Source organism: Chlamydotis macqueenii, chromosome 19 (assembly GCF_036417535.1).
Source record: "Chlamydotis macqueenii isolate bChlMac1 chromosome 19, bChlMac1.mat, whole genome shotgun sequence".
In the NCBI taxonomy this organism is placed as follows: Eukaryota; Metazoa; Chordata; class Aves; order Otidiformes; family Otididae; genus Chlamydotis; species Chlamydotis macqueenii.
The window spans coordinates 2,826,711-2,853,224 of NC_141574.1; the positions used below are offsets into that span (position 1 = coordinate 2,826,711).

Genomic DNA, 26,514 nt, shown 5'->3' on the forward strand with positions numbered 1-26,514 from the left:
GTCAGAAACGAGCCGGAGCGGCGCGCTGGACCGCCAGCCCGGGCGGGAGGATGAGGTAGGGAGGGCGCCCCGGGGCCCGAGGGCGGGGGCACGGGTAGAGGCCTGGCCCCGGGGGTGCCGCGGGCCTTTCCCGCCCGTCAGGCGGCCGCTGCCGTCGGCTTCCCGCCCTCGGGGCGCGGCGGGGCCTGCGCCCGGGCCCTCGGCCCGGAGAGGTGCTGTGTCCGTGGTGGGATATCAGGAGCGGCCCTCGGTGAGGTAGGGGGATTAGGGGATGGGGAGCAGGTGGGGTTAAACCCCAAAGCGTTGGCGGGATGAAAACACGAGTGGGTCATGGCCGGAGCGCGTCGAGGGCCCTGCGTGGAGAAGGCCTTGGCGCAAGTTTGGTGTAGACACAGCCGAGTGGGGAGCAGGAGCTAACAAAAATGGATCTAATTTTGTTAGCGCTGCAGACCCAGCTTAAGAATCAAAGTTTTCCCTGCCTCAGGTTTCCCTGCCCTGAGCGCGTGCCAGGGAAGGCAGGCTCTAGCCGCGCGACGGCCTCTAACTTCAGGCTGTTGGCTTTTGCAGCACCCCAGTGCAACCAACTAGAAATCCTGTGGCTGCTTAATTTAGGCAGCTAACAAAAAAAAACCCCATAGTCTTTCTTGAACTATTAAATAGTTCAGTTGATGTGTTCATTCTTGTTACTGCCTCGAACCTTTATTTTAACATTTGACTTCAAAAGAGATGCTACTGTGTTGGAAAGAAAGGCATGCTAGTGAGCTGATCCTTAAAAATAATGAAATTTGGCAAGATGCCACTAGTGTTTAGCAAATAACAAGGTTAAGGATAAATGTAATCAGCGCTCCTTCCCCACCATATTTTTTTCTATCCTGCAGCCCTACAAAAGTTAATTCCATGGAGTTACAGCAGCAAAAACAAAACAATTTATGTTTTCCCAGTCCTCTGCTTTACTATTATTACTGAAGTCGGTGGCATGCTATAGTTGAACCATTTTAGTCTTTACAAGTTGAAATATCTTTAATTTTTACTGATTATCTAACAGCTAAATAAAAAAATTTTTTTTTTTTAAAATACATCTTTGATGTGTACAAGCTTACTCGTCTACACCCCAGAGAGAAATGAAATGTAGTTCCTACCGAGCAGGGAGCTAACAGCTGTTGAGGTGCGTGTGGAGAAGGTGTCTACAGCAGTGTCCTAGCGTTAGCTTCTCCCACATCTTTTCAAACTCGTTACCGTGCCATTTGCGGTACACACTCAGTGATCAAAGAATGCCTGCTTGCACTGCTTGGTTCTTTCCGAGGCACGGTTAATTATCTGTATCTATTCATAGTCGAAACATTCAGCATTAATAACTGCTGGTTGCTTCAGGGCAGACCTTGCCGCGTTTGTTATCGGCAATAAGCAATGAGAATTAATTGTCTCTCATTAATTCAGTGGTGAACAACTTACTTCATACGGCTCTAAAAGCGGCAGACGGCCCTGTGATGCGGTGTTGTGCCGTTGTTGAGAGAAGCGGGTTGTTCTCGCTCTTGTCGTTACTTGCGCACCACAATCCCCTCGGTTTGCTGACTCTGTTGTTGCAAACCTCAGCTCCAGTCCTGGAACTGGTGCCCGCCACCCCGCTAACAGGGCTCTGCACAGACGCAGCAGACCTCCCACGTAATTTTTCCTTCATGAAACGGAATTGGCATCTGATAGTCTGCTGCCTGTCCAGACACAACTGCGCTTTGTCACACCTGGCTAATGCCTTAATTCTGAATCACACTGACAGACTTGTGCTCACAGGCAGAACTCATCGCAGGTCTTGCGCTTCAAATATTTCAAAAATTAATATCCATGAGTGATTTTGCATAAATGAGTAGGGCCGTTCCGTTCATGATGGAGGCCATTCTTCCCTAGGCAAGGCTAGGACGTGTTTTAAAATAAATACATACACCGGTTACCAGAAAACTCTGCTATAAACTGTGACAACTGTTTATAAGACATTGTTGCCAGTTAATTGCGTTTGTCCCCAGGATAATCCAGGGTGTTCTTTAATTCTGAAGACTATACGGCTGCAACTTGGAAGTAAACAAGCATGAACTCAGCACGGCCACAGCCTGTAATGCTCAGACTCCACCTTTCCATTGGCCAACGGCTAATAGAACCCCATAAATTTAAGAATATTCCACAGCGTGTCTGCTTTAAGGAATCCAATTTAGAGGCTTAATCTCCATAGGTTTTATGGTTCATCACATTTGATAGACGAGGAGAAATATGAAATATGGCCCATGTGCACTGCTATAACTCCACTGACATTAGACATCTATCATCAACTACCATTTGTATTCTACTTCTTAAGTATTTATATCTCCCGTTATTGAATTCCTCACAATCTTCAAATGTATTTCTCTTCTCAACAACTTAACGAGGTCAGAAGGAACAGTCACAATTAGGAAAGTGAACAAAGAGGGTGTTCTGCTCTGGGCTTGCACGAAGACTGTGACAGAGAAACTGAGCACATCTCTGGTCAATACTCTGCCGGTACCCTGACCCACCGCGTCATGCTGCTTTCCACTTGCACACTGTTTGTTTGCTAATAACAATTAAAACAGAATGTTCGCACTTGCAGAGATCTCAGCTGTCAAAATACAGTACTAAATGAGCTGCTGTTTAAAATTATTTTATAGACAAGTAGGTGGGCCTTGAGCACTTTCAAAGTAGAGCTGAATACCGTATTTTACAGCGTTCCTGAGATGAGCTGTCACAACATGCTGGTATGCAGGTTGGGGGTGAATTAGTTTTGGATCTTTGTATTTTCTTATAAAAGGCTGTGCTGCTCTTACTATCTGCCCCACAAATTCCAACAACTACTTTATGAATTCATCTGCAGTGGAGTTTTATCCTTCAGAGCGTCACACTTTATCTAGAGTCTTCATTTATATTCATCAGTGAGGATGAAAAAAAAATTTAGCTTTAATTCAAACGCTAATTTAGGTTTCAGTACATGATTAACATTCCACATACAATTACTGCCATCAGCGTCAAGCATATGCATAAATCTTTGCAGGACTGGGGCCAAAACACTTTAAAGTACCCGCTTATTCAATGCATTTTATATAAAGAATTATTCTTATCTATTATTTATGCAGGGACCTTAACTAAGTAAATCTTGACACATCTAAGTCTTTCTATATATAATTACTCATTTTCTTACTTTTCATCTGGCTTCTCCTGTATACGTTGTTCTCTGATTCTGCCAGCACTCGGGTATGAACACCGTTCACTAACTGTAAATACAATATTACTGTTCCTCACGGGCGTTCACAGGAGCAGCCGCAGTACTCAGCAGACAATCTCAAAAACTAAGTTTTGAGGAAAATGTGTAACAACGGCTCCAACAGCTAACAGCACTGACTGTATAATTTGGTCAAACAAACCGTTAAAAAAATAATCATCAACACTAAATCATAAAAGCTATACTAAATTATAAATTATTGCAATGAGGAATTCTTGCATGAAAATACCATCATCCAACTACGGCAAACAAGGTACAACTAGTCCACTTAAGACAAAGTGGAATCACCAAAACTTTAATACTATATTTTTGGCATGCAATAAATACATAACTAAACAGTTAAAGAACATGTACAAGTGTAGTATACATAATGTAAGCGCAGTCTTGCTGTGGATCGTATCTATCAGTATATTCACAGCACCAGTCATAACATTTGCCAGCAAGAAAAATAGTAACTGATTTTTATTAATAGCGCTAATCAGGCAAGTGTGCGACACCTTGCCTTCCCTTCCAACAGGCGCGGCCTCCATTCTGTCCTTCTTACTGGTGTTAGGGGGCTTTACAACATTCCAGCAACAGGGCACGCTGGACCCCTCCACAAGCAGCTTTGTGAACACCAGCGTGAGGTCGGTCACTACAAACCAGCTAAACAAAGTCAGACACTGAGCAAGCACCCAGATGCAGTAGGGTAGGTTAGCCATCCGGCGGGACACGGGGTCCACGTAGGTTTGCGACACGTGAAGAAACAGGAAGAGCACGAGAACTGCCAGCAGTAAGAAACACACTGCTTCAATCCAGCCTTTGACCGAGTTTCTGCACTTCAGCAGACACAGTCCCACCTGGACGCTGGCCATGTATATGGCTAGATACCCCGCGAGAGAGAGCAGCCCTTCCCTGTTGGCATCTACAAAGCCAGCCCTTGTATCTCTGCCGTTGCTCCCGCGCAGGAGAAACATCTTCAGAGAGGTTGCATTGAGAGTAAGCTGATAAAGTACAGCAAGACTTACGGCAATAATCCAAGATTTATTTTTTGGAAACAGGGCTAAAAGTAGAGATGCTGCAAGCCTCACAAATGCCAAGGTAAAGAAAAAATTCCAGTGCACTCCATACTCTGAAGTATGTTCCTGATACTCTATAGATTTAACGCTGAGCAGTCGCCCAACACCAAGAAAAACCAACGGCCAAACGGAAAATAACTGCCTGGCCAGATTGGAAAATTTTGGTTGTGTCACACCAGACTTTTGTCTAACTTCAGGACAAACAAGAGCATTACCAAAAATAAAAGCTCCAACCCCGAAATCCATAGCTCCTGTTCCATAGGTCTCGGCTTTGGCATATCGCCTTGGATACTGCGGGAAATCCACTGCTAAAATGCTGATTGATGTCAACACGTTGACATAAACACGAAACACAGTTATTGCTGGAATGTATTCTGGATCCAAGTGCGTCTCCTGAAAGTCTTTTACCATTTGCCTAAAAGGCACTCTGGTCTCATGTTTTCTTTGGCTGTATATTTTAGCAAATATTCCAGCACAGAAGGCTCCAATGATAGTTGGCATGAAACAGATGATTGGAGACAAGACTGTACAGGAGAAGAGGAAAGGAGATACTAGGACAAGGAAGTCTAGCAGCAGGCTGTATTTCCTTGAACGTAAAGGTTTCCCATAGTGCAGGTGATACAAAATCAAGAGGAGTCCTCGGCAAAGCAGGCAGAGTGGAGCCAGAGACAAGCCCAGTGAAATTTCCAGCAAACTAGTTCCATTTAAGTTGCTGATAAAGGCTTCTTTCAGATGTTTTTGTGACATTCTTCTTTCTTCCACTGAAAACACAAACGTGAACTCAAGCTAGTTTTGTAAAACAGGGCTCTTGAAACTTCATCACAAATAAATCTTGCGTACCGGTTCATTAAAACATACATTGATTTCAGAAGTCGTCCATTCAGTCACCCTTCAATCTCAAGAACACGGAGCAGCCCCGCTGCTGCAGAGGCTGGCGCGGACACCGAGCTGCGCCCGGGGAAACCGAGCAGAGGCACGGCCTGACCGAGTCCCAGCATTGCAAATCTTGCTGTGTTCCGACAAGATTCCCAACTGATTTTTGCTGAAGGTCTCTCAACATCAGCTAGTCTGTTGAATATTCACATTGTGACTCATCTTACTGTATGCCCTGCTCTGTAGAATGTACTCAGTCATATTCTCTCTAGCATAAACGAAGCAGGCGTATAAAAATGTGACCCTGATGAAGTTTCTGTGGCCCAGGTGGCAGAGAGCGTGCGACCAGCCGCCGAAATCCCACTCACAACAGAAGGGCTTTTTTAAAAAAGCCCCAGTCCCGCAGCGACCCTGCCCAGCCAGGCTCCCTGCCTCGTGGGGCCCGTTTCAATAAAGTGCGCTGGATGCAAAAAGCGTTCACTGCAGAGTCCAGACGGCCGGTTCGTGTGTTGAGCGGGGGCTCCCCGGGCCCCGAGCCCACCGGAGAGAAATGGACGCCGGGGGGAACAAACCCGCATCTCAGCACTGCCGTCCCCCGCAGAGGCCGAGGTGCCGCTTCCCGCTCGCACGGCGCTCCCGGCTCCGTTCCGCGGGGCTTTACCGGAGCCCCCCGCCGCGGCTGCCGCCAGCCGCCGGGCCTGGCCTGGCCTGGCCTGGCCTGTCCGGGCCGCTCCGCCGCGCTCCCCGCCTGTCCCGCCCGCAGGTAGAGGCGGGCCGCGCCGCCCGCCCGCACTTTCGGCACCGGGAAGCAGCCTGCTCTTCCGCGGCCGCCGATTCACCACCGGCCGCTGCCGGCAGCCCCCGCCCCGGCTCCGCCTTTTACTCCTCCTCCTCCTCCTCCGCCTACCGCGCTGCCCGCCGCTCCGTCCCGCGCTGCCCGCCCGCGGTGAGTCCGCCCGGCCCGGCCCGGCCCGGGGATCGCCGCGGTCCGCCCGCCTTTAACCTCCCGGGAGGGTCCTGCCCCGGGGTCGGGGAGGGAGGCACCGGGTCCCGACGGCGCGGTCCCAGCGCGGCCCGGTGGGGAGGAGCAGGCCCAGTGGGATCGACCTTGGGGCCCGGGCGGACGCCGGGTCCTGCCCTGGGAAGGCCTCCCGCAGCAGGGAGCCGTGAGAGCCTCTGCCCGTTGGGGAACCGGGCTGCCCGGCACGGTGAACGCCGGGCTGCGAGCGAGCCTCTGCTCGGGCAGCGCCGCGGTGTGACGGGCCGGGAAACGCTGCGAGGCCGGGGGGGCGTGAGGGTGGTGGTGCGCACCGGGCGCTTGTCGAAACGGTCTCTGAATGGTGTTTTTGTGGCAGGTAAGAATGGAGTAGAACAGAACAGGAGTGGGACAGAATAGCGTATAATGCAATGGAATGGAATGGAATAGAAATGAAAGAGAATATAATTTAATTTAATTTAACTAATAGCAGTCTCGGCTGCTGGAAGAAGACAGACTTCTTCCTGGCTATGTGACTGGAATCTCTGCCTTTATCACAGAAATTCAGAGGGTGAGCTTGACTCACCTTGGGTTGGCTCCCACTGATTTTCAGAGGAAACAGGAAGAGGACAGCAAGCAAGCGTATCTTGTTTCTGCTGCAACTCCAAACTTCTCTGAGTCACTCCTGTTCCAAAAGCACCAGCTTCTCTGACGCCGTCAGACCTGGAAATCTGCTCTATTTGTCCTAACAGGAGGAATTGCCATTTCCTGCCAAGAAACCTCACTTTACTAATTCAAGAAAAACAAAGCATTTTATTCCTGCAGTAAGGAAAGATCTGTTATTCCCTCCAAACAAGCTTTATCTGCAGGGGCAAACAGAATGTATGACTGTTACTGTGATAGTGCGGGGAGGCTTTCTAGCTCCAGCATCACTTGGGCCCCACCAGGATCGATGTCAGAAGCCTTTGGGCTCTGCTTGTGGAACCCTCTGGAGAATGACATGTCTGGAGGAATTTTGTTCTAAATGTCTTTTTTTTTTATTTAAGCATTCTTCAGTCTGATTTGAATGAGATATCCTAGAGTAAAGGCCCTCTCCAGCAGTCCCGTCTGCAGGGCTGGACAAGATGCAAAAGCAGGTAAAAAGAAAACCGGGAGCTGTGTGCGCATTAAATTTTACTGCCAGGAAAGAATTCTTGGCCTGTTTCCATGCCGTCAAGATTCTGTAACTACTAATGTATATTCAGCCCTACTTCATGAATCGGCTGGACCTATTAACTGTGTGGTTTTGAGCTGTTACTAACACCAGCTAGTGATTTTTGCCATGCCGTTGGCTTTAGCGGGGCGGGTGTTAATGCATGTAGCAAGCAATCCTCAAGGGTGTTTTTTCGCTAAAATCAAGGGACGTATGAGCCATGCAGTGCAGGTATCAGAAGTGATTGCATTTTCAAACATTGTTTTTCTTTTGGCTAAGTGATGACCATCTCCTCTCAAATGAAGCGATGTTGAGTGAGGGGGAGCAAAACCAAGCCCTTTCTCAGGTCTTGCAACATCAGCTGCACAATGGCCTGGAGAACTTGGCTGGCGCCAGCATAATAAAGCGAACACACGGCAGGGCACGGGCAATTGGCAGAGACTCATCTTCTCTGCAGAGTACTTCAGAATTGTGCAGCTCTGTTCTCTGTGAAAGCAGCAAGCTTCTAAATGTTCGTTCAGAGGGAATAACAGAAATCACTTTGATGGCAATGCTTAACTGTGTTCCTAGCTTTCTTTTCCCCTTGCTGTGTAAAATTTTATATTCCTGGAAATGGACTACGTATGCTGTCTGCAAAACATAATAATGCTCCTAAATGAGTACATTATTGTAGCTTTATTTTTTTTCAGAAGTGTGTTAATGGAGTTTTGGAGTATATTTTCCCCTTCATTAATGAGCTTAGCTCACGTAGCGGGAATGTTGCTAACAGAATTTAGCATTTTTTCTGTATAAACAAGGTGATACTGTTCATTGACTTGGTTAACTTGTAAAGAATTGGAGATTTATGTTACTAAATACAAATGAGTAGCGTTACTTTGAAGGAGTTTCTGTCAAGGAGAGCAGAAAAGTAACATCCAGAAAGCCAAAATCAGAACTAGCATCTTTTCCCTTCTTCATTTTCCCTTATAGGTCCTCTCTCCTTCCCTGCAGAAATGACAGAGAGGACCTGAAATCTCTTCTGGCTAAGTTTTCCATTACGTTTGTACAATAAATGTGTCCTTCCAACTAATGTTGTCAAGGTCATGGGTGCCCAGAGGCTAAGATTTAAATACTTTAAGTGATTCAGAGGGGACAAATCTTTGCCTAACACAGGCCAGCTCTTGTAACGCAACCATTTCTTTCCCTGGCACTCTGCAACTTCACTTTTGGGACCCTCAATCTCTGCTCTAAAAGTGAAAGTCTCTGCTAGGAAAACTGCATTTGTGTTGGACCGCAGTAGCTTTCAGCTCTCCCTCAGCCTCTGCAGCCAGTCCTTCCTGCTTCCCTCTGCCCAAGGCAGTGTTTGCATTGAATGCATGACATTCACAGCCTTAGAAATGTGCCGGTTCAGAACGCTGTATAAGTGTGTCTGTGCTGAACCACCTGCAAAATTGCAAGTGCCAGGCAGCGTGAGTCTAAGGACACATTCTTTCCGAACGCCTTTGCTTACAGCCAGAATTACCAGCGATGAATTCAGTTTACAGACAGTGTTGTCAGCCTGCCATCTCTCATGTGCTACATAATACCTTTCTAAAAACAGAGCACCCCATGGGAACCATTGCTGCAGGGGGAGGGCAACTGGGAGGAAGAGTAGCTCAAACATACTAAGTTATGACTCCTCCTGAGACTGAAATTCTGGTACGTGGAAGCAGCAGCAGAGCTATAAACCACAGTGGATGAGGTGAAGGTTCAGCTGTATTCAGTCTTTGGTGCTGATCTGACATCCTCTCCAGGAAAACGGCCAGAAAGAAGATTCTGTCATCCAGAATGACCTCAGTGAATCATTTGAGGAAGAAGTTAGAGCATTCCTCAGTGATGAAGAGAAACTGCATCTTTTTGATGACCTCACAAAAGTTAATCCGGTGACGACTACAACAGGTAAGCAGCCAGCCCGGGGAGTATCTCCTGAGGAGCCGCTTTCCCCGGTGCCTAATGTATAGTAGCTACCCTTCTCTTCGCGTGAACACTATCAGAAACACAGTAGTTAAAGATTTAAAGCCTATTCAAAGCCTCAGAAAGTCACGCTTGGCTTGTTGAATTTTTTTTTTTAAATACTTTTATTGTAGGTTTAGCCATGCTGATCTCTTACAAGCTCTGCATGTAGAGCTCACATTTGTATCGCGGGTTCAGGTAGCCAGCGTGCGGCTGAGAATTAATGCTGCTGAAGGACAACTGCGTGACCTTGTGATTTCAGTTCATTGTTGTATGAACGTACCAGAAAACAAGGCTCTGACTTAGATTCAAAATATATCCATGAAATTTGTTTTGATAAGTAAATGCCTTATTTGACTTTTGATGGTGATCCTGTCCCTAGTGCAGATGAGGAATTCTTGCCTGTTTGTTCTGCAAGTGAACAGATTTGCTTCCCAGGACTATGTGAAACCTCATAAAAGCACAGGATTCTTTTAATGGAATAGTAGCAAATCCCTTAAGATTTCTAAGAATAAGGGCAGCTTGTGAAGACATTCTCATGTGTATTTGACCTCTATCACTCTCCTGATCACCTCATTTTCTATCAAACCTAATAGGTAACATATCTGAAGATTTTTGTTACAAACAGGAACAGGAAGAGTCAAATACACTTTTCAAAAGATGCTAACAGAAGGTGTGTCTTTCAGTTCTGAAGTGTCTTCAAGCAAGATATGCAGTAAACTTGTTTTATACAAATGCTGGCTGCAGCCTGGTGGCTCTAAATCCTTTTCAGCCGATCTCCTGCCTCTATTCACCTGAGCTTATGAGAGAGTACCATGTTGCACTTCGTCCTCAGGTAACCTTTATGTTTGAAATTAACTGTCCCTGCACAGAACCTGGATGTCAAGTTCTTCAGAATCTTTAAAAACAAAATAATCCTAAAGGATGAAACCCATTTCTATTGAGATATGAGTTCTGTTAAAAGAGCAGTACTGCTTTCAGATGAATGTGAGAAGACCTTTGCTGTCCACTGCTGTTGAACTTTGTAATTACTGTTCTCTTAAATATGGATATTCTCTTTTACTGCCAGGATTTAAAACCTCACATCTTTGCTGTGGCTGAACAAACCTACAGAAACGTCCAAAGCCAGATAGACCCCATAAACCAGTCTATAATTGTTAGTGGAGAAAGCGGTGCTGGGAAGGTAAGGAGATTTTTTTTCTGACATTGCTCTTGAGTTTTGAGATTTGCTCATCATCTGTAATGCATAGTATTTCAGTGAACAAGCAAAGACGAAGAAAAAAAAATTCTGACAGAGCACGTAGGCAGTCTGCTCTAGCACGACTCTCTTGAAATGTGCGTAAAGCATTAAGTGATTGCTGCAGTCAAATAGACTCTACTAAATATAGCTGCTCTTTAGGTGACATCCATAATTTCTGGGAGGGCTAGATTTGAATCATTCAACAGGAATTGCACCTGGGTTGATGTCTCAGCCTAGTCTGTTAGGGAGCTAGTGTGGGTCTTGGCAAACCCTACGTAGAGACTTAGAAGATGCAGGAGAGTTTGGATCCTGTCCTAGGCCCTTCTGTAACGGTCTGTCTCTATTCACCAAGATATTGAGGATATTTTTAAGCCTGAGAACAAAATGATTTGCTGAGTATTAATGACTCAAGTCCATTTATATTCAATTCATCTTAAGATACTAGCTGTTAATTCTAGCTGAGCTTCCAGATGGTTACATCTTGATAAGGCTGCCATTCAGCAAAGCACTGCGACTCCAGCAGCATTTAAATGTGTCTGTTGCACGTAAGCACATGCACAAAAAGTTTCCACTGAACTAGAGCTACAAACCGTCATCATCGCTGCATGCTGTGTTTTCAGAAGCTAGCCCTGTTTCACCAACTGACATCCCTAATAACGTGCTAAAAACAAAGGCCCATTGTCAAGCCTCTCTCTTGCAGACCTGGACATCTCGCTGCCTTATGAAATTCTATGCTTCTGTTGCTGCTTCAGTTATCTCTCCAAAAGGCAATGAAACTGTGGAAAGGATAGAGAAGAGAGTGCTGGATTCCAACCCTGTCATGGAAGCATTTGGTAAATGAGGCTTTTTTAATAGCGAAAAGCCGCAGTGGCCACTGTGGGAATTTCCTTTGTTAACATACAAGTCTAAGCTAGCTCTTGGTCATCTCCTTAAAAGACAAACTCTTCAAATACTGGAGCTATATACAAATCACCTTTAATATCTGTATGTCCTATGTGGAAGAGTGGAACCGCTCTGCTTACGCTGTATCTGTCACTGGCAATTTCACAGGAAATGCATGTACCCTGCGGAATAACAACAGCAGCCGTTTTGGAAAATATATCCAGCTTCAGTTAGACAGGTAATAATTACTGTGTAAAAACCTTCTCTATTGTCTTCTTCCTCTAAGCCTTTACAAACCTATTTCTGAAGTCCACCATAGAAGGTTTTATCTGTCTTTACTACATATTTTGGTTTGCTGGCAGCTTACATTATTAGTATATCTTCTTCTCTTTTTTCCCTGCGAGCTCTCACCCTGATCTCTAAAAGACAGCAATGGAAAAAGAGAGATACAGTTAGAACTCTGGATAAGATGTTACATTAAGCTTGCACAAAACTGAAGGTGAACTGCAGAGCATTCATAGTCAGTCAGTATCATAACAACCCAACTTCTGTCAGATTCTGTAAGAAGTTTTGTTCAAATCTTTGTGGTTTTTTCCCCTCTAGATTCCACCATCTGACTAGTGCTTCCATTCAGACTTTCCTTTTGGAGAAGACCAGAGTTGCCTATCAGGCCCCCAATGAAAGAAACTTCCATATTTTTTACCAGGTTTGCCTTCAGTTAACTTTGCTAGATATTTCTGACAAATGGGCTGAAATCACCAGATTTAACACAGTTGCAGCTTTTAATATTTAACAGTTTTCTTGTCTGCCATGCTTCTAAACGCTCCCCAGCGCGTTATTGTTCATTGTCTATGAGATGTAAATACCAAAGACAGAATTTAATCGTTACCTTGTTTTCTGTCTCCAGATCACAAAAGGTGCCACTGCCGAGGAGAGGCTGGAATGGAACCTTCCAGAAGGGGCTGACTACCACTGGCTGCCAAATTCTGAAAGGAACTTAGATGGTAAAGATTAGCTTTACAGACTGTCCATTAATAACAGCTGTAGCTTTAGAGGCAGGCAGGCAAAAATGGGTCTGCCCTGTTAAGTCCCATGACCCGGGTTATCAGCCAACAGCAGACGTTTTGCAAAGCCACCTGCATTGACGTGACTCTTTTTAAGTTTCACTTTGCACTATTAAAGAGTGTTCACCTGGCCTAAACCAGCAGTTTCTGGCCTGGCGAATTTGCATCTCTCTGTGGCTGTGTTTAGAAACTGTCTCGTTTCTGGATGTGCTTCAGCAACCTGCTGCCAAACTTCAGAGCCCCACAGAGTCAGGAGGAAGTCAATGACTTGGTTCTCCAGCTTGTACTCGGGGATTTACCAGAAGAACATCTGGCTTCCTTGATCTCCTTTGACAATTCCAGCTGAATTGGTTGTGGTGCAGGGCGTTCTGCTTGCCCGTGTTTGTGTGCATGGCTTTCTCTTAAAGAGCACCTGTTTGGCTTTTCAGAGGACTGCTTCGAGGTGACCCGAGATGCAATGTTTCACTTGGGCATTGACCGCTCCACGCAGAACAATATTTTCAAGGTCAGGTACAAAGCATGGTCACCATGAGGCTGCTGCTGACATTTGGAATGTCTTTTTAGTGTGGGGCTTGTGCAGAAGTAAATCTGGATCAGTGTGTAAAGCATGGGTTGTTTGGTACTCCTGACGGGAGGGCCTGCAGTTACACATTAGGTTGCGTAACCAAATACTAGTGTTTAACTAAAAGCCTCCACCTGTGAACTTTAGTTTTCCTTCAGTAGTTGCAGCATTAGGAATTAACATACAATCTTGGAATCTGCTTGCTTTTTTTGCGCAGAAATGTTTTAACTTGTCCTGTTCATGTGGCTAAGGGAAAGCTAAGCAGACACTACCTTGGAGCGGAGCTCTGTTTTAGAAAACTGAATGCTTGATTACATTTCAGGTATTGTCAGGCCTTCTCCATCTTGGGAATGTTCAATTCTCTAATCCAGTGGATGAATCTCAGCCTTGTGAACTAGAAGACAAAGCAAAAGGTGAGGCAACAAGCATGCCGTGCTCCGGAGAGTCTTGTTATCTTAGTGCAGATGCCTCATAGAAAGGATTACTACGCTCTTCTGCTTGATAGGAGACTATCAAGGTCACGGACAGACCAAAATATAAGCATGTTTTTGTTCAGGACTTCACGGTTTCAAAGTACTGAACAAATGAAAACCTAACGCTCCCCTGCTCCAAGAGATAATATCCTTCCGTTACAGGTCACGGCTACTGCAACATTAGACAGTCATTTCAGAAGGATTATTGGCAGAACTGTTACTCTTGATTGTAATCTTATGCTGACATCACAAGACTTCCAGAAATCTGACCCAGAGTGGAGAGCAGGGCTTTTCAAATTAAAGCTTTGAAGTTTTCATGATAAAGACTAAAACTCCACTTACTTAGTAACAGTGAATCTGTTAAATTGCAGCATAGAACACAGGTTGTTCTGCATGTCTGTAGGAGGTTTGTGGATATGGTTTTCCTTCAGAACTACATCACTGTCCTGAATAGTGAAGTTTCCTACTCTTATTTCACATGCTCTGAATTCACATCACTTAATATTCAAATAGTTTTGCACACAGCTCAGGTTAGCAAGTTCTTAAATGCTTCATTAGCAAATGCCCATTCTTCTAATGAAGGGACTACATTTCCTTTCTAACCCAAAAATTTATGGTTTTTTTTTTTTTTTTGGTCATGGCTGTTTGGTGTTCTCTATCTGGATTTAGAGGTCTTTGCTCAAAAAAGATGAAAAAGTAACAAAGACATACCTAGAGAGTACTCTCTGAAATGCCTACTTCAGCGTGGCAAACTTCATACTTTTTTGATATTGTTTCATTTGAAATAGAGTACCTGCAATTCTAGGGGTACTCTACATCTAAATTAAGACACTGGTCTTGCAAAACTTTCTCCCGAGTTTGGGTAAAAAGATTCAAAATCCACATTTAAGTTGGTGAGTTTGTGGAAGTGTCAATTTTCTGTATCATCTCTAGACCTAACTTTAAAGGGGCTGCATTCACTTGACACTCCAGATAATACTGCAATTTTTTTTTTTTCCGTGAACAAGATTTTGTGAAGACCGCTGGAGATTTGCTGAAGATACCTGTCGAGGATCTACTGGAATCATTAAGAATTCGAACAATAACTGCTGGAAAACAACAACAAGTCTTCAAGAAGCCATGCTCCAGAGCCGAATGTGAGACGAGGAGGGACTGCCTCGCCAAAGTGATCTATGCTAAGTAAGCACACCTAGGCCAGGCTGCCATGCTAATCCGTATCAGTTCTGTGAGGCCAGGGGGATTTACTTTCCCTGGCTTTCTGCTTGGGTCAGTAACAGTGTAGCCCTCCCTTCCCTGCCTGACACACTTTAATTCAGTTGTAGATACTGACATAGCTGCTGTATCCAGTAGAGACATCTCCAGAGACCTGCTGTTTTATGTCGGCAGGAATCATGTCATAATTTGTTTCTTCCATGTGATACTGGTTAAAACAGCAGTAAAAGAACACTCTCTTGTCAGCAAGCACTTTCCAACTAATTCAGTTGTCATTGTCCACAGATTGTTTGAATGGCTCGTTTTGGTCATAAATGAAAGCATCTATGCAGATCCAGCCGTGTGGACCAGCTTCATAGGTATGGTTTATTCACCCTGGTTTAACCGTAAGTCCTTCAGGCTACTCCTAGACCCAAGTGCACTGTCTTCCCATGTTCCTCCTAGGTTTGTTGGATGTTTATGGGTTTGAAGCATTCCCTGAAAACAACTTGGAACAGCTTTGTATTAACTATGCCAATGAGAAACTGCAGCAGCACTTTGTAGCACACTATTTGAAGGCACAACAGGTAATACTCCATTAAGATCAAATTGAAACGAGCATCTTTTGTCTCTTTAATTGTATTTCTGTGCTTCTGATCAGATTGCAACTGTCAGTCAAGTAAATAATGCCACAGAAATCAGTGGGATGTGAGTAAAGATTGCTTTTTTAAAGAGGAGCGTGGGGCAGTTGGTGGAATGAGCCAGCTTTCTCTCCCAGGGTACTGGAAATCTGTACTCCATTGGCTCTGTGGCTTCTTAAACCATTTGCATTCCCTCAAAGAGCTGAACACTTAAAACTAAATTCTTGAGCTGAGTGTAGCCTCAATTGAGATTCCCATGGAAGCTGCTGCTTATAGCCATGTTAATTGCCTTCATCAAGCATGAAGTACCTAAATGAGTGGGGAGCTTCTAGACCTGCACTTGGTGCGAAGGCAGAGAGCCCAACAGAACCTTGTAACCCGAACATCAATAGCACGTGGTACCTGGTGGAGGCCTTCTGCCGCTGGAGAACAGCTTCATGAGCCCAGCTGTCATGCCGGCACCTTCAAAGACAAGAACACACTGAGCATCAGCTTTTATTTTTGAATGAGGTGGTACCCGAGTTGTGTTGTTTCACAGTAGACAAGGTGTTTGCACCATGCTAAATACACTGCAGCCACTTGCCTAACTGGTCACACGCTGCTAATTCCAGTTCTCACCCAAGTGCTCTGAAAGCTACAGAATCCCTGCCAGGTCTGGGGGCTACTCCAGCTACTTCAGTCCTTGTTGAGTTCCGCCACATGACACATACATTACCGCAAAGCTCTTCGCCATTAACTGGAATCTGGGAAATTATTTTCTGTATGGCACCAACATGATGGCTCCTTCTGCCTCACAGCATAGTTGTATCAATTTATTCAGGAGATAAGTATCTCTTGGACCATAATTTGTGCTTTCGTATGCCCAGCATTTTTCTTCCTGCCTGCCCTCGTCAGTGTGCCAGGGGATAATGGTCAGTGAAGATGGAAACCAAGTTCAAGCACACAATTACTTTTCCTTGAAACTGATTCATGACCTGTGTTGATAGTACCCCTCCCAGTCGCCGCCTGCCCTCTTACCTCTCCTGCTCTGGCTGTGTCCCAAACCACTGAAACGCCATTAGCGGCTGCGCTGAGCAAGCTTTTGGCAGGGGACTTTTAAAATAACTGCCCAGAGTTTGTGCTTGTTAAACACTCCTGACAGTTTGTTCTGTAATTCAGCTTAAAAATTGTACAAATTATTTCAACCAATTTCTTCCTCCGCTTCCTTTCAGATCAGGCTTTGTTTTAAACGGAGCCCAGTCAGCGAAGCCTGGCACGCTGTGGCTGGTTTAGGGCTATGTCCCAGACTAAGGAGGGAGCTCTGTGCGTGCCTTGCCCTTCAGGGAAAAACCCAGTACAGCCAGGAGAGGCTTAGTGTGACTGGAAACTTTGTTTGTTTACTCTGTAAAGCAGCCCTGCAGCTCTCGCTGATAAATCTGTGAGGTTCCCAAATACTTAAACAAACTGTTCCAGCAGGATCTGCTGCTACATACTGACAAGCTACCTGGGGTAGCATATACTTGGGTTTGGTTTGTTGGGTTTTTTTCCCCTCTCTGAAGATTGAGAAAAAAATAGCTCATTTTTTGAGCCATTTGAGAAGAAAAATCTCAAGATTCTCAGCCACTGAACACGAGCTGAGCTTCAGATGAGCAGGCTGAGCCTGGGATTAACTTGTAAAACAGTAACTGCATCAAACTGCAAAAAAGGCCTACAGTTACTTGAGCTCTGGTGCCCTCTGCTGCAGAATAACCCCATTCTCTCTTGCTTCAGGAAGAATATGCAGCTGAAGGCCTACAGTGGTCTTTCATAAACTACCAGGACAACCAGAACTGCCTTGATCTGATTGAGGGCAGTCCGCTCAGCATTTTTTCTTTGCTGAATGAGGTAAGTGCGGATCCAAACCCCTAGTGCTTTTGGCCTGGTTGCCTGCCTTCCATCACATGCCACCCAAGACAATGCTAAATTAGTAGGAAACTTGTCAGCTATAAAATTTCCACAGAACTTATTTTTCGGAACAATCACAACCCTGCTTCTTCCTATTCTGAGTCGTCTTTTTTTCCTCTGACAAGGATGTTCTAATTCAAATATGAAACCACAATTACGTTTTTGGGAGTTTTTTTCCACAGTATTTCAGGGCTTGTGTACTCAAAGCAACTCTAAAAGTAAAATGGGTATTATTTAAAGCGTCTTAGCTTTTAAAGACAGTTCTTTATGACAAATGAGAGATGCTGCAATTTTGTCTTGTTTGTTATGCAGGAGTGCCGTCTGAATAGATCCTCTAACACCGACCTGTTTCAAACTCGGATTGAGAAAGCCTTGTCTAATAATCAATGTTTAAGTCGCAACAAGTTTAGTAAGAAGCCTAACTTTGTTATTTCACATTATGCTGGCAAAGTCTGCTATCAGCTGGCAGCAATGGTGGAGAAAAATAAGGTAGGTGTTTTCAAAAAAAAGCTGTGTAAAACAAAACAAACAAAATAATCTTACAGACCAAAAGCAATTTAAATCAAAACACCACTAACGTGTATCTTCAGTGACCCTTACTAGACCTACATTCTATGATTCTACATACCTTGCTCCAAGTAAATCCTTCAGGCCGTGTAAAACTGGATAATGTTCTTGGTCTGATTTTCAGTGATCCATTCCTGGCACAAGCAAATGCTTTGTTAGCAGACCTTGCAGCTGAGGTTTAAGTGGGCCACATATCACCAGATCAGGGCTTCTCCCGTTCCTGAGACAACACAGAAGTGTTAATGGCATCAGGGCATTTCTAACACCATAAATATAGCGCTTCATTCCCCCCAAAATTCAGGTATGGTTCTCATAAAAAAGAGCATGGACTCGACTACCGTAAGTTCTGAAAGTACCAGGAAACTCACATTTTGGCCTCCTGCCATTGGGGAACAAGTGAAATAGTCTGCAGATATTGAGGGTCCCTCGTCAGTTCTGACATCACAAGCAATTATGGCAAGCGGTAGGAGGTGATGCAGTAAAATACCATCTCTTAATTAAAAGGAAGACTTTCTAATATCTGCTGCACACTGTCCTACGGGGATTAAACTAGTCCACAGACTTCTGGCTCATGTAAGTTGTATAACGAGAACGATGTTAGGAGCAGTCGTACATTTGACTAGATTTGCCAAAAGTTCAGCCAAACATTGCTTTCTGTTCCTGAATCTGACTATGAATGAATGTACGCAGTCAGATTTGAAACTGCAGCTGTGGTTAAATCCGCGTTGGCATCTGAAATACTACTCCATCTATATATGTGGGATTTTTAGTCATTTTCAAAGGTGCCAGGTTTCTGCCTAAGTCCAATACTAATGCGTCATGTTTGTGTTTGCAGGACCCCATTCCACCAGAGCTGGTCCACGTTCTGCAGAATTCTAAGGACCCTTTGCTTCAAAAATTATTTCCTGTGACAGAAAGGAACCAAAATGACATCAAAATCCAGAACAGAGCAGCTGTTGTTACAGTGGTGTCAAAGTTCAGGGTACATCCTATTCAAGTTTCTGCTTTCTACTGCTGTCTTCGTAACCAGATGAGAAAACAGTGCAGTTGGACCAGGATCAGTAAATGTTATTAAATGGAACAGCTGTAAAACAGAAATAGCTTCAGACTCTGATATTCTCTGGGTTTTAACTCACTCTAATTTTACCTTTTCCTTTAACAGCTGGGCATCTGCCTTTGTGAGGCTTCTTCCTACCTGCTCCTCTTGAGGCATTAGCTTCAACTGATGGCCCTGCTATAATTTTAGAAGCTTTCTGAACTTACCATCAACAATTTTTAAAAAGCATCCATAGAGCAGAATTTTTGCTCAAACTGTCCTTTTTGCCATCCTTGCCAAAAAATGGGCTTCATTGTTTCTACGGAAGACCACTGATTGATTAGCTAAATTATCCGCGGAGGAGTTGTCCCTAATCAAACCTGTATTTGTTTTCTGCAGGGTTCACTTGAACATCTCATGCAGATTTTGAATAGCACCACACCGCATTACATCCGATGCATCAAGCCTAACGCTGACTGCAAGGCAATGACTTTTAAAAGAGAAGAGGTAACTTTTCAAAAGCCTTTCCGCACTGAGTCAATGAGAAGCTTCGTGCAGGGCTTTGCATTGGGTCTCTTACGATCTCAAGTCAGTTGCAAAGCTCTTTGTAATCTGCATTACTTGGGGTGCTACCGTCCCAGCCCTCAAAACAGACAAAGGTGATCTGACTGTGCAGCGGTCCTGGTCACACAGGTATCTTCATGGAGAATGCCCACACCAAAACTTTGCTTGTTCCTGGAATCTAGTCTAGGACAAGTCAGATGAGATCAGCTGACAAGCATGTCTTTGGGAGCAGAGCAGCAGATGCTAAGGCTGGAACCACAGAACCTCATCTGATGTAAAAACAAGCAGCTGGAGTAGTGCTGCATTCATTTTAAACACTGAGAGAGTTTGCTGATTAGCATGCAAGTTATTAAAATGCCAACCCTGGGTTTCCGTGTTCTGCCGCAGTCAGCCACAGTGCAGGGGTGTGGACGCCACCAGAGAGGGCACACAGGGACCATCACTGTGTTAGCACTGCCCTGACTCTGCTCCCGGTCAAAGCAGTAACTCGGTGGCTGCGTTATCCCCTTCTGCGCCCTCTCCATTCGTTCCCCAGCTGCCGGCATGCGGGTGCGCACCAGGCAAGCTCCGGCATGGTTGCTGAGCTGAGCTGGATGTGGCTTGGGCCAAGCACGCACAACTCCCACAAACAATAGGACAGTCGTTGCCTAAACCGTCTCGATTTGTGTCTCAGGTCCTCAGCCAGCTGCAGGCGTGTGGAATAGTCGAGGCCATCACCATCAGTGCAGCAGGCTTCCCTATTAGGTAAGTCCAAATTTCTTGAGCAACATCTTCCATAATCTGTTTCTGGCATATTAGTTATTTGGAAGAGTTTATAAGCAGGAAATCCAAATATTTTGCAGCCTGTTTCAGACCACAAAACTCTACTGATTCTTTCAAAGCTATCTGAAGAGTTCTGCTCACTACTTGCTTTTAAGCTTATTTGAGCACCTCTCTTTTGTGTGTTGGAGACAAAAATACCGGTCAGAAATCTAGACTGCTGTTCTGTGTTTTGGATAATGAAACTCTGCTTGTTTAGCAAGTCCAGAAGTGCAGTAACAGCACAACAGGCAGTGCTAGCGCAACCTGCATTCAAGACTATGGATTCTTAAAAATACACCAAATACCACGAAGTCCAGATGTGTCTATAACACACCCCTGGTCTGAGAGCTCACGGTACCATTTAGTCTGAGAAACTGGTGTAAAAACATTTCAATGTGGACTATCTTGGGCTAAAAATTTAACGTGGCTTCACAGTAACATTTTTCAGCAATTAAAATTAAATTGTAAATGGCATTCATCTAAGGGTTGTTGCTCGAAGTCGAGCACCGCATTGCAGCCAGTCACCATGTGGGCTTCCTTGACCACCTTCAGAGGACGGAGGGAACGAGGCCGGATCTTGGTCATGCTTTTGACAGCTCAGTATTGACGGGTGGAGCTCAGCGTTAACGCAATTCCTGCCCAGTCTGTGTTACAGGCAAAAGTCCCTGTCTGTTACTGGGCAACAGGCATTCTGAATTTCTCCAAGAAGCCTGTACTTCCTCACGTGTTGGCGGCTGCACAGGCATCGGTCTATTTGCATTCTATGCACCGGATCTTTGAAGCCATTCTGCAGTTTTCCCCCTCAAAGGACAGGTTATTTACCATACAGTAAATGATTCTTCCCTAGAATTAACCATGCGTTTGTCTATCAGGATCCCTTTCCAAAGTTTCACTGAGCGCTATGAAATACTGAGAAAATCATGTGGGTCCAGTAAAAACAGAGTGTGTGATAAAAGCAGCTACCACACTGCCGAGAATAAAGGTACGTTTCTTTAGATAATTTCTCTGCTGTCAAATAAAATCATCACTGCACCGATTTGGTATCGCATAGATCAGATGCAATTGCTGTATTCAGCACTGGGGACACTGCTATTCTCAAAATATTTTTCTCATCTGTCACCAACCCGAGTTTCTAATTTGCTTAACACTTACAGCGGGCTCTTTTTAAAACTCTGCAAATCTTTCATCTTATTGCTGTTTTTCTGCGTTCCTCTTGGGTAGGACAATTATAGTTAGAGTGGTGTTTGCGGTTCCCCGCGATATAATTTGATTTAGAGTTTGTTCTTGATTAGACTTGAAAACCACTTACCTTTGTGCTTATATTCCTTCTCCTTCCTTTCTCTTTTTTTTTCCCCACCTTGTTTTCTTGCCGAACACACTGACCTTCTAGCTTACCTGGATTCCGCTGCTTCTTCTGCCTTTTACAAACTTCTGTACGCAATTCTCTTTTGTAAGCAAGAGCGAGGATGGACTTTAAAAAACACCATCCAGTCTACAAGGTAACATCTTTGGTATGAGCCCCTGAAAGAAGGAGTGGTTGTATTTAATACTGAAAGTTGCTGCTACGCCCTTCCCTCTCCCAGATTAATCCCACCTTCACCCAATGGGTCTGTTCAGTAACCAGTAGGTGTGGGAAGCAGGACCAGTGCGTACCAGCCTATTTCAGATAAGTAAAATGGCTGGAAATCTATTCACCTTGCGGAAATGGAACGAAGTAATGAAATACAGGTTGGAAAATTACTTACAGGCTGTATCTTTTGCCCTCAATCACAAAGCCATTAGCTGAAATGCCTCGTTGTGATAGGTTACTAGTCCTTTTTATCTTTAGCAGGTAATAAGCTGCAAACAAAGCAAAACAATTTCCTAAACACGGGCATAAGCTTTTGGTTCCCTTATCAGCCCAGCCCCATGAACACCATCATAGTCACCAGCTGTCTTCCTGTAAGCAAGAATTGCTTATATTTGTTTTCAGTACTTTAAAATGCTCTCATCTCCTTAGACATATTTATAGCAGAAAAGCAAACAGTATCCAGGATGGACAGATACAAAGACCATCAAGTTCCAGCATTGGGCATGCAGAATCTCACGCAGCATTGCCTTGAACAACACAATCTCTTTCAAGGACAGGTCTGAATTAAGTCTACCTCTATTTCCAAATAGATTCATCTGGCTAATCTGTTTGTCTCCTGATGTAAAAAAACTGTATACTGTGTCCCAGAAATGGTTTTAATAACCTCTTATTGCTGCAATAAACTCCTGCTTAGCACACATCCCCGTAGCTGCTTCCGACGCCCTGTGAAAGCTGTAGAATTGTGCAGAATTTGTCTTCTGTTCCTGCATCTTTCGGTACCTTAAGGCTCCAAGTCTAATTCCTTGCTTTTTGTTCTTTGTTCCCAACAGCTTTGAATTTTATTTTCTTAGAGCTGAGCTGCTCAAATCTTTTCTTAATTGCACTGCTGTTGCTTTCTAATGTTCCCACGTAGGATGCTTTAAACAACGTGAGAACAGCCGAGCCATCCGTACGGCTGTTTCATTGTCTAGATCTACCCAAACCGGCGTTTGTGAACTACGAATAGGCTGTGGTAGAGGTGATAAGACAGCACCCAAACTACATCCCAGTTAAAACACACCACGCTGGTTTTCCAGTTGCTAGCACATGGCAAAATCTATGCTGTTGCATTGTTTCCTTAAACACAGGTAGATCTAGTAATGTCTCAGCCATCACCTCCGCCTCACTTTTGTAGGTATATACCCCCTACGTGGCCAAGAAGTCTCAGTGTAAGGCAATTGCTTGGTCCAGTTTCCAAGCCTTGTGATACCTTCTCTTCAATGCTTCATTTGCAGGCGAGACTCCAGTGGCGGACGGTGACAAAGCACCGCGTTCTGTTATTCTTGAGATCCTTCAGAATGTTGCTACAGAACAAACTACTGCTGAGCAAACAGGGAACAGAGCAGAGAACGCTTCTGTGTACTGCGGCAAAACCAAAGTATTTATGGCTAACTCCGTGGTAAGAGCGCTATTTCCTTGGCTAACAGCTCTGGAGGGTACTTGCATAATGGGGACTCTGGCACAGATTATCATCACGGTTTCGGCGACACTCCTGCTAATGCCCCTGTGCCCAGAACTGGGCATTTTCCTTCAAATTACTGAACTAAATCAAAACACCCGTCAGAATCCAGCTATCAGAAGCACTTTGTTTAATGGCATCCGTGTTGTTAATGGACAGGGAGTTGCACTTGTGGCTAGTGTCGTCCGTGTCCTCCTGGTTCCAGTAAAGATGACAGCTTTCCTTAGCCTCAGCTGACACCTGGCAACTCCGACAGGCCTAAGCAGGTTCTTTGGGAAAGAGGTGAAGGAGACTTGTACAAAGCTTGCACGCTGGAGGACGCAGCTGTGAAAAAACCCCCTTCAAGGGAGGCAGTTTTAAACCAGCTGCTACTGTGACTTTGGGAGCATCCACTTTCCCCCCCACAACACGCTTTCCCCCCTCAGACACTTACATTTTCATTTTACACGTTATCAAATAAGCATTAATGAAGTGCTCCCACTTCTAAAGCCTCAAATCTGAGGACGCTGAAAGGTGCGTGTGGTTTTCTGACAAACACCAAGAGACTGTAGGAGAGGGAGGAGTTGTGAACACCACTCTGTCGCTGAGTATTGAGTGCAGGCTCCTCTCCCCAATGCAGCTGGAGCAACTTGAAGCCAGAAGAGCAGAGGTGTTAAATGAGGCGGCGTTTTGCATTCAGTGTTGCTGGAGAAGATTTAAACAGAAGAAACTAGCAAAGGAGAGATGGTCTGCAACTGTCATCCAAGCAGGTAACTTGCTACGGGTGGGGCTGAGCGGAATATAACCAGTAACATTCCAGTTACACTGGATGTTTAAGGCGGCAGGGGTGGTTCCGTTAACTGAGCATGGAGAAGGCTGAAGTGCCATCTCTTTTGCATTGTGTGCAAGAGCTTTGGAGAGTCTCTGTACTCAGATTTCTTTTAATTAAATCTTCAGCTGTTCGCTCCTGGTTAGCCAAGAATCGCTTCCGAAGGATGCGCAGGGCTGCTAATGTTATTAAGCACAGCTGGAGGAGATGGAAAGTAAGTACGCTGGTACAGGAAAGCACTGAAATTGAGCGACTGAGGCTTTTTAGTGTTTGAGAAAGAATCTGCCTCTGCCAAGTCACTGTACAAAACCAATGCTGTCAATTCTCCAGAAAATTCTTCAGCTGAAGAGCAGAAGCTGGATCCCAGTCTTGTACAGCTGCTTCTGCAGGGTGGCAGCGTACAGACTGCAGAACAAACTCATCCTTTACCTTCAGAAAACGGGGAAATGTCCCAAAGCGTGTCCTATCCTTTAAGATGCCCTCTTTTTTAGACTCTTAATTTTGCAGTTTTAAAATTTGTTCAAGATGTTTGAGAATCTGTTTCAATAATGTTGTTCTGCATCTCTTCATCAGGCAAAAATGGCTGCTTTAGCAGCAGCGGAATTGGATGAGGGTGAAGAAAAGGCATTCTTCTCAGTTCCTGGAGCTACGGTCACCTCGGCCAAACCGCCCTGCTCTTTGGAAACAACTTGGCCTCCGCATGCAGTAATTCAGTTCTGGCCTCTTGGCCTCGTCCTGGCTGCTGCGCCGGTTACTGTAACGGGACTTCGGAGAGACCTGTCCCTGCTGGCGTGCCTCAGAGTACTGCAGGAGGGCGGCTGCTACAAGGTGGAAAGCTGTTTCTTCGGCTGCGGCATCACTTCCATTAGAGCTCTCCCGCAGGTAACGAACCTCACGCACTCGCGCCAGCAGCACAAGTAAACTGCCGCGAGATCAGGAACCTGAGCTCTGCCATCGATCAGAGCAGCCATGAAGTCTGCGCTCACGCGAGTCTTCCTTTCCCCCTGGCTCTGACAGCAAGGATGACCGATATCTACAGCTCAGGCTGGACAGGGGGCTCAGATGAGACTTTCAACTAAACATGAAAACCCTTTGTTAATCTCTGACATAGGAACAAACTGGTCAAAGCTCTGGTTGAAAACGGGAGAGCAGAGGACTCCCAGAGGGGCTCTGCTGTTACGTACTGTGTGTATTATTTCTGCACAGGGGATTCAGGTTGCACACAGGTGAACACAGGAAAAGTCATCCACTTGAGAAAAAGCCACTGCCTAAATACTCAGATCCTCAGAGTTCAAGCTAATTTCAGTTCAAATTACAGTACTGGTACTCCTTGTAGTAATTATTTATCTTAAATCCGTTTGTACTAGGACTCCCGTGGAGGGCTTCCCCCATCCTCATTCATATTCACTAGTCGCTTATATACCAAAGCACTACTTAGTCTGAAGAGCCAAATTAGCTCAAAATCCAGCAAAACCATCAACTGACCACTGCACCTCTTTTTCTTGCAGGGCTCCATCAAGTTTCACTGTAAGAAGTCTCCCCTGCATTACGCAAACGTCAGCCCCCACAGAGACACCTATTCCATCACTGGATTTAACCAGATTTTACTGGACAGAAAAAAACTCCTTCCAACGTAGGTTGTGGCCGTCTGCATATACTGTACTTTTTATTTCAGGGAAGGACTGGCTGCAAGCTGCTGCTTTCAAATTATTCAACGTCCACATCTGCTGCTACCTCAGAGCTTTCTCTATTGATCCACTGTACGTATAATATAACACACTTCACATTGAGAACAAACGGGGAGCCACTCCTCCTCTCACACACATGCGCATGTAGAAGAAATACCAGCACTAGGGGAACACTCAACATAATTAAAATAAATCAAGTGCTTTAAGCAGTATGTACTTGAAGTGAACCCTCCTGGCACTACGTGGGAGAAGCAAGAGGCTGGCAATGACGGCGCAAGTAAGGCAAACGTTTCTGGTGCGTGCTGCATTGTCTTTGGGGGGTACAGCTGTCCTGGCTGACCACGAGCGTTCAGCAGCACCGTCACACCTCTGCCTGTCACCGCGGCAGCGAGCAGCAGTCAGCTGCAACACTAAAGGCAGACGTCTCAGGGAAAAGCGAGACCGGGCTCTTGCTTTTTATCTACAGGACCAAAACGTACGTACTCAAACCGCCCCGCATCTCTAGCACGCGCCAGCCAGTGGCGTTACCTCTGCCGAGGGACCAGGGCTCTCACACACACACTACGCCGCCTCTTGCTCACAGGGGTCTCAAAAAGGTTCAGCTCTTCTGTGTATGCCACCTCTCAATAAACGGTTAAATACCTTGTAAAGGTGTC

General features: G+C 45.1%; 2 protein-coding genes across 4 annotated transcripts; one reads left to right on the forward strand and one right to left on the reverse strand.

Annotated features, from left to right (window-relative positions):
* Positions 1 to 21: 21 nt before the first annotated feature.
* MYO19 (myosin XIX) lies at positions 22 to 26,513 on the forward strand. 3 transcript variants are annotated; one of them, XM_086762887.1, is made up of 25 exons: positions 22 to 55; positions 7,234 to 7,323; positions 9,152 to 9,296; positions 10,037 to 10,185; positions 10,420 to 10,533; positions 11,291 to 11,423; positions 11,641 to 11,710; positions 12,076 to 12,178; positions 12,380 to 12,476; positions 12,965 to 13,041; positions 13,421 to 13,511; positions 14,579 to 14,750; positions 15,069 to 15,142; positions 15,228 to 15,349; positions 17,153 to 17,266; positions 17,639 to 17,815; positions 18,729 to 18,875; positions 19,329 to 19,436; positions 20,167 to 20,237; positions 21,167 to 21,276; positions 23,139 to 23,302; positions 23,982 to 24,111; positions 24,299 to 24,384; positions 24,744 to 25,052; positions 25,679 to 26,513. In XM_086762887.1, the coding sequence occupies exons 2-25, from the start codon at positions 7,312 to 7,314 to the stop codon at positions 25,805 to 25,807; spliced, it is 2,904 nt and encodes a 967-aa protein (XP_086619013.1). In that variant the 5' UTR covers positions 22 to 55; positions 7,234 to 7,311; the 3' UTR covers positions 25,808 to 26,513. The 3 variants fall into 3 exon arrangements, 2 of the variants coding, with proteins under 2 accessions (XP_086619013.1, XP_086619012.1); XM_086762886.1 differs by lacking the exon at positions 22 to 55 and adding an exon at positions 6,040 to 6,157; XR_015260608.1 differs by lacking the exons at positions 22 to 55; positions 24,744 to 25,052; positions 25,679 to 26,513 and adding exons at positions 6,040 to 6,157; positions 22,294 to 22,421 and having other exon boundaries at positions 24,299 to 24,373.
* Positions 3,560 to 5,919, reverse strand: PIGW (phosphatidylinositol glycan anchor biosynthesis class W). The gene has a single exon (XM_010117490.2). It carries the CDS (start codon positions 5,083 to 5,085, stop codon positions 3,565 to 3,567), a length of 1,521 nt encoding a protein of 506 aa, XP_010115792.2. The 5' UTR covers positions 5,086 to 5,919; the 3' UTR covers positions 3,560 to 3,564.
* Position 26,514: the final 1 nt, after the last annotated feature.

Excerpts from the sequence above, each read along its gene's own strand:
- PIGW (XM_010117490.2), bottom strand. The coding sequence starts at position 5,085 with ATGTCACAAAAACATCTGAAAGAAGCCTTTATCAGCAACTTAAATGGA.
- MYO19 (XM_086762887.1), top strand. Across the intron at positions 14,751-15,068 it reads GCCAAAGTGATCTATGCTAA|ATTGTTTGAATGGCTCGTTT; the intron begins GTAAGCACACCT and ends CATTGTCCACAG. Across the intron at positions 23,303-23,981 it reads TATTTATGGCTAACTCCGTG|CTGGAGCAACTTGAAGCCAG; the intron begins GTAAGAGCGCTA and ends TCCCCAATGCAG.